Genomic DNA, 8,053 nt, shown 5'->3' on the forward strand with positions numbered 1-8,053 from the left:
AATTTAAACTCATTATCGATCGGCTTCCTGAGCTACAAACGACCTTAGTGAAAGCAAAGTCCAGACAACTGGAGAGAGAGAGAGGGAGAGAGGAAGAAAGAGGGGGAGAGAGAGAGAGCTGGGAGAGCAGCAGACCACTGAGTAGAGCTCTGATAGGGAGAGACGAAAAGAAACAAAAAAAAGGTTTTAAAAATATCAAGAGACTTTTCACTTTCCTTTGTGTAATGTTTTATGTTAGCTTTAGCCATGAAGCTAAAATGGGATTAGGTCTAATCCAATCACAGAGATACCTGGAGGTTATCGTTAAAGTTAATTTCAGCACAGAGCTCAAAATGTGAGATGTTAGAAGGTTGGCTTTAACCATCAGTGATTCAATAACATGGAGATGTCTGAGCTAATATAAGAAGTGGAAGGAACCTCACATATTAAAAAGTAAAGCCTGGATAACTGTAGAAAACAGTCTCTATCCAATCACAGAGATACCTGGAGGTTAGAATAACCTCCAGGTTAAATGGTAAGAATACAGTGTTTACCCTTCAGGTTCATTTACCCACAGCACAGATACAAAACCATTCAGATAAACAATTTCTGCCTGACTCTGGAGAAAGGACATGTGTCGCCTCCTGCTTCAAATCTCCACTGAACTTCACTGTATTTCCTGTAAAACTACAGCATAAAGAAAATGACCACTTGTAGCAAATTCTCCACTATGGGACAAATACTAGAGTGTTGATATTAAAAACAACCACCCTCAGTTCAAACCTGAACCTCCTTCAACATCTTTGTCCTGGGGGTGGTCACTGATGTGACACTGTCCATTTATATTTTGTCTCCTTAATTTCTGTCCCCCTCCTAAAACTTTTCACATGTCCCACCCATGAGACGTCCCCCACACTTTGGGAAACACTGGCCTAGCCTGTGAAGACCGTACTCTGCATCATTACACTACACTGATGGTGTAAATGGTGTGTTCACCAACTTGGTGATTTGTGATTTTTGCTTGGTTTCCTACATTCTATCTCTGCTGAGGGGCTGTAATGAAACTTGCCCCCCTGCCTGGTGTCAAGGACCCACAGTCCTACAGCCAGTTAAGAACCTTATTTTGCTAAAACATGTAGGAAATACTCTGGAGGTAAAAATATATGAAGTATTTCTCGCTCGCTGGGATAGTAAAAAAAAAAGTGTTGCTGGTTGAAAACCGGCTATAGTGAAACATCTACTCTGTGATGGTGTCTTCCTACTGACGTGTGAGATTTTACATAGAACACTAGTTTGACACACTGCCCCTGGCCCCGCCCCCAAAAACACACACACACATTAGTCCAGGCAGTTGACGCTAATTGAGACTCTACCAGTTGTTTGCACTTAATTAATTTGACTGCTTGCAATCGTTAGGCCCACTGCTGTGCGCAGGCAGAGAGGCATTACAGATAACAAGATGCACAAATATGAAAGGGTTTTAATAATAATATAAAACACATTTTAAGATTTAAGCAAAATAAATGAAACTAAATGAGTGGAATTTAATTAGTTAATGCAAGATTTAAAGAAACTGTCCTATTAGAACAGAGAAACGTGAAGGAGGGAGCGCTCATTAGAGAAAAGAAAAGCAGAATGCTGTTGAATCCTGTGAGGAACAGGAAAAGAGGCTCTGGGTTTGATAGGCAGGTGCAGTGATGGGTGATGTCACACCTCGGCAGCCCAGCCCACACTGCATCATAATAATGTGGGGAGGATCAGGGCCTCTGTTTCCTGTCAGTGCAGAAAGTTAAAAAGGTGACTGTTTTTTGACAGTTCTGAATTCAACAGTTAAGAATCTTTAGCTGATCATTGAGTAATGCAGTGAAACAGGAACTGGCTGTGACTTTCATTCACGGAATTTTGTCATCTCTGATTTTCTTTCAGCCTAGACACACACACACACACACACACACTCCCCTGTGTGTTCCTTATCATTGTCTGTGTAGGAGGACATGGATGACCCTTGTTGACTGTGCACCTGTCCGCAGCTCTGACTCTCCAGGTTCAGTCTATTAATAACTCATATTTTGAAATGTCAGATCAGCTCAGGTTGGTGTGATTATTCCATGTCTTGTGTCATTGTCACCACACACAGGCCACCTGTTCCGGCAAAATAATTTTCCACTAAATTCGAAATATTCTTCACTCTACAAATAGGATATGCCGTGTCAGACGTACCCCAGGGGTCCAGTTCACTGGTCACTGCTGTGTTTGTGTATTTTGACAGTACTATTAGGTTGTACGTATTTGTATATTAATAATAATTTTCTACCATTGTTGTTTCTACCTCTGACTCAGTCGGTTCAAAACGTTCAAGTCTTTCCTGTTCAGTTGTGTTTCTGACAGATGATACTTTAATCTTCTTTGGACTCATTGAAGTGCCTTTGATGTGTACAGGCTGTCATCTCACGCTGTTTTAAACCAAAGTGAATAAGCCTGATGATTGATGGGTTTTTTTAGATTGTTTTCCAGTCTACATGATTACAGAGTGTGGTATTCGGAGTACCTGGTAAGGTAGGTTATTGCTGTTACTGTACTGTAGTACACTGTACAGATTACTGGTGAAACGATCAGAGGAAGTGCATTGTCAGGTCTTTGATGAAGATGTTATTCTAATGGAAAATTCCGATGCAGTTATCTTCTCATATGTTGCTGGTAAAATAGTTCATTGTCTCATCAGCCTATGATCAACATTTGACTCAGTTTTCTTCTTTTGATTTGATGATTTCATTATAGACCAGATCTAGTCTGCAGACCGGCCAGTCAAGCCCACATACAACACAAACACAAATTGTAACTTTTGAAGAGTGAGGCCTGACGTTGTCCTGAGGGAAACCCAAACTCTGCCATGATCTCCAACATACTGTAGTATGTTATCTTTTTTATTCATATTCATAGTGATTAATTAACATTAGGGCTTGGCAAGAAACTGGCGACACAATACACATCAACGATCTGATACATTACTATAAGATATAGATATGTAATAAATAATCTGCAGCCTTTCATTGATAGACATTGTATTGTATTAAATAATACAATGAATACATTGACAAGTATTAAAACTGACCCTTCTTTTGTAAAGGTGGCACAAGGTTAGGATCAAAAACCCATTCTCGATTGCATGGCCTTTTTTGGATTTACTTTAGAGTTGGCTCTTTGGAGTGTGAAATAAAGATGTGAGTATTTGTTTCACCTAAAGAAAGGACCGACTTTTTCAGAATTTTTTTTTTTGTTTTACCTTTCTACATTGAACAATTTTGTGCCATAGAGAGAAATGACAAAGGGATAGAACACTGTTCCAGTAATAACAGTGGAGGAACCAGCTCTGTGTCGACAGCCACCTGTACCAAAAATAAATCCCTGTTATATCTGACAGGCTGAAACCTCACTGGTCCAGTAATGACCAGCGCTCGACCACAGGCGTCAGGAGAACGTGTCCACCCGTCAGCCCAGCCTGACTTCAGGTTCTGTCTTCTCTGTGAGCTGACAGTATTATTCGCCTCTGTTACCTAGATAATAAGTACTTGTTACCAGAAGACCGAGGTGGGAGGGGTGTGGGTGGGGTGTGAAAATAGCCTGCCTAAAAATATTTCTAAGGAGTTTTTGCTCTCTCGAAACTGAGACATTCACAAAAGTGCAGTGCATTTGCTGGAAGCATCCTGGGGGTGCAAAAAACCACAAGAAGACAAAATCATTCTGTGCATGTACTGCATGAACAGCAGTGCTTTTATTATCTGATGAGAAGTTTGGCCCTGAATGAGGAGTCAGTCTCCGTCTTCTGCTAAACAAAAACTGTCTCTTTTTTTGTCATTTTTTTACAGGGTCTGATATACAATGATATACCAGACAATTCAGTCAACAGTCACGACGTCTGTTTGCACTGTTTGGCAAAAAAAAAAACTGCAGTACTTGTATTTTTGACTGCATGGAGAACTAAGAACTGAAGAACTTTTGCTGCCAAATTTAATAATGGATTTTATTTTGAAATTGCGTGATTGTTGATAACCTGTGTGTGAACTATAATTGGCATAGATGTGTAATAAATGCGCTTGTCTCACATATTAATTTTATTTTTAGAGCTGTATGAAAAATAGAAGATTTTTTGTGTCACCACAACAGGAAGTAGATTTCTGTTTTGGATGAGATTTGACCAGATGGCTGCCCTTCAGGCCTGTGTCATTCATCTCAGTACTGTGGCCTAGTTTACACCATTTCCATGTTCATACGATGGTACCAAAGATTACCTTAACTCAGGCTGCTCTCCTGATATTTGTACCTTTTTAACCCTGGACCAACAGGAACTGGAGGACAAAGATGAATGAATCCCAGGCAGCTGTTATTTTACACAGAGGTCCTGGTTTAAACAGCTGTATAAACCTGGAAGCAAGTCAGAAGCTCATTGAAGGTTTAGTCAATTGTCGTACTTATGAAGAGATAATTTTAAAAGAGATAAGAACAACTGTCTCCAGACTCATGGAGTCTCTAATAGGATTAGGAAACGGAGCAACGCTTGACTTACATGTTGACACGGCAGCCAAAGAGTTCATACAAAAATAATGAGATCTTGTTGAGCAGTAGTTAAGTAGTTAAGTGCAGAATGAATTATTTAACATGAACTAACTGAACAAATGTCAAGTGGATGGACTGACATGGTTGGTGACAGGCTGAGCTTGTACGTTAGCAACCACACGTTAGTGTGACAGGAAGTCGATCATTTTCTTAGAAGAGAAAATCATATTTTTGTCTTTAATTTCTAGTTTTGTTGAGTAGCCTGTCACATGTTCTCTGTGGGCCGTGGTGTTTTCACCATTTAATCCACAAAGCTGGAACTTCGAGCTGCAGGAAGTAAGGCAACAGTTCAACTGAAATGGTTTTTACCAGCTGAACCATCCACTTAGGACTGGCTTTTAAATAGACCCCCATTCAGAAGCTTATATGGGATTTGTTGTTAGTAAGGAAGCTAAGCAGACACAGTGGCTTCACTGCACCAAGTTGCCATACCCCCATATTATTGAATTTGTGTCAGCTCTAAAAGAATGTAAAACCACAGAAAATACAAACAAAAAGACAAAGTAGTAGCTTTTAGAATGACTTTCCTTGTATCCTTATGATGTTTCCCGATGAACACTTGACACCTTCTAAATTTATTCAGGAGTGGTTTGTTAAATTTACATCCGAATGTTTTTTGTTGGTTTCTATTTCAACCTGAGCCATTAGTCCAGGTATTGATCTGAAGTTAAGTTTGCTCCAGTTGGCAGAGGAGCGTTAGCAGCCTATTCTTACCCACAGTGATGTCACTGGCTAACACTTTAGTCCCTGCCTGTTGCACTAGTTTGTCAGCATTCTTGAGAACAGTTCCAGTTCTGTTTGGCTGATGTTGTTTATTTATCCCTGAACTTGAAATCTGAAAGTCTTCTGTGAGTCACATTCACCAGTTCTCACACTCTCGCTCTACAGCCGTGTTGGGCCAAGACCAGAGGAAACGTCCTTCTGTTATTGGCTCGTTATCTCAGATCACTTCATTATAGTGAAATACTACAGTTTCCTTCCATACAGTACCACCACCAAGAGACATGTCACACAGTCACTGACCAATAACATGCGTGGCTTGTTTCACTCTTATAATCTTTTTAGACAACATTCCAAACCCAGGGATGTTGTTGTTGCTGTTGCTGTTGTTGTTGCTGTTGTTGCTGTTGTTGTTGTTGTTGTTGCTGTTGCTAAAGTGAGTTCTTGTTTTACACCAATGCAACACAAACCACTATAATCTCCAATTTGTGGTGTGACCAGGTGTGTATATGCCTTATCTGTTCTCGTCATGTGTGTTTAATTAGACCTATAAAGCGTTAAGTCAACAGAAATTACTTTTTCAAATCCAAATTCCCCAAGAACATTTTCCACAGTTGACACTTCTGACATGAGAATAAGAATAAGAATGACAGGATAACCTAGACTTAAATGTGTTTTTATATAGAAAATCATTCACACACTAAAGACACAGTTTGGCAGCAGTAGTTGAGTGGGGTGGGGGATTGGGGGGCTATTGAACCACAGCTGTTGTGTGAAACGGCACATTAGTGTGAGGACAGCGCTTTCAGACACTTAGCTTGTCATTAGGAACACCGTTAGTGTAAGACACAGCCATTAACACAGTAGACAAACAACTGGGTTCCAAATAGACACTTTTCCTAATCCCTAACATGGCAACCAGGTTCAGGGAGAGTGGGATTTCTGGATGTTTTTCCATAGGGAGCTAATAAGCACCTCCTTTCTGTATGTATGTGCTGGTCATGATGTTTTTACCTTATATTTTTAAATCTCTGTTCTTCCACATGCAGCGTTCTAAGTCACTGATGTCATCTGAAACAGTTAGTGATGACATCTGAGCTCCTCAGTGGGGTTTCAGCACATGCTGATGTACTGGCAGAAAACAATAGGCAGAATGACTTGCAAAAATACCCTCAGCACCATGGAGCCGCAGGCACAGGAAGTGATGTGTTGTACTGATATTTTAGACCAGGGGTGTCAAACTCATTTCACATCGCGGGCCACATACGACCCCTAGGAAGACGTCGCGGGCCGGACCATTAAAATTATAGCATACTTAGCTAGAAATAACCAAAATATCATGTATTTCCTTTGTTTTGGTGTAAAGAAGCACAAGAACATTATGAAATTTGAAATTTAACTTAAAATTTATTGAATAACACTTTTACAAAACATTTCACAAAATTGCACAAACTTTAACAAGTAACTGGTGTTGAATATTATAGTAATGAACTTTATCTACTTTATCTACACAAAGGTAGGTTGTCCCAAACAGGCTGTTAATTTGGGGTACCCTGGTAATAGATACTGATAAAATGTGTCCAGACCTATGGAGGCAAATTTGCCCTTCAAATCTGCGTCACATTGCAAATCAATTATTTCTAGCTGGATGTCGACTGGCAGATCAGAAGCTTTAACTGTGAACGGTGAGCACGGTGGAGACACTAATGGAGACGATGTTAATGTCAACTATGATTCTTCCAGTCTCTTGTTGACCCTACATGGAAGTCTTAGTGACTGCAATGATTTTATATCTCAATAATAAGTCATAGGTCTGGCATTAGTTTTGTTGACAGTAATGCATTTCACAAAATGATAGTGGAAGAACAGAAGTCAACGTAGGCTGGACAGACTTTTATTTTCGTATGACCAATTCACTGTCCTGTCTTTTTCTGCAGACTGTCATACAGTGGGAGCACTGCAATGACCAGCCACCATCCCAGCCATGCAGAGAGCGTTCATTCCAAACAGCCGCCTGCCGTGGCCCCAAAGCTCCATGTGCTTCGACCTCAGTCAAAGGAGAACATCACCATTCACTTCACCGCTTCTGGGAAGGGGGACGAGGATGAAGGAGAGGATGAGCTTGTTATTACCACAGCCCCCACTACCTCAGCTGCTCAGGGTGACCCCAGTGTTGTGACAGCCCTTGAAGCCAGTGAGGAGATGTTTGAAGAGGTGACACTTGACTCCGCAACCAAGGTTGCTTTTATTCCTGAAACATCCCGAGTTCCTCCCACAACTGGGTTAGAAACGTCCAGGTCTCCTGAAAAAGTGACATCATCGCACACTGCTGAACAGAAAGGTTCAATTCCCAACTCACCTCCATCTAAATCTCTTAGCTTTCCATCAACAGAAAAACTCTTTCCAAGTTTGGCCAAGTCTTGGTCCTCTGACGTTGAGTCTCGTGATCACATCTTCTCTGTTCCACCAGTAAGGCATAGACCTCAAATGAAGACTCTTGTCAAGTCCTTGTCCTCGGACACCTCCCAGGACACGTCCTCGACGTCCACACCCCCCCGTGTTCCAGAGTCTCGTCTCACCTTGCAACTTTTCAAGCAATTCACACAGTCTCGGTTGCCGTCTGCACCCGCAGCGTCTACAGCCACAACTTCTGCAAGTGACTCTAAGACAGCCCCCTCCTCACCCATAACATCCACAGACAACCGCAGCTTCTTCAGGGTCTCAGATGTTGAGGCACGTC

At 41.2% G+C, this 8,053-nt stretch overlaps 1 protein-coding gene across 1 annotated transcript in view; it reads left to right on the forward strand.

Annotated features, from left to right (window-relative positions):
• The window catches only part of LOC103384243 (testis-expressed protein 2-like), a 20,028-nt gene continuing 11,975 nt past the window's right edge, over positions 1–8,053 (forward strand). The window contains exons 1-3 of the mRNA XM_025058497.1: positions 1–296; positions 490–2,535; positions 7,251–8,046. Of these exons, the coding sequence (XP_024914265.1) occupies positions 2,468–2,535; positions 7,251–8,046 (864 nt within the window). The 5' untranslated portion in view covers positions 1–296; positions 490–2,467. The remainder of the gene's footprint in view (positions 297–489; positions 2,536–7,250; positions 8,047–8,053) is intronic.

The sequence above is a fragment of the Cynoglossus semilaevis genome, chromosome 9 (genome assembly GCF_000523025.1).
Source record: "Cynoglossus semilaevis isolate Cse_v1.0 chromosome 9, Cse_v1.0, whole genome shotgun sequence".
NCBI lineage: Eukaryota > Metazoa > Chordata > Actinopteri > Pleuronectiformes > Cynoglossidae > Cynoglossus > Cynoglossus semilaevis.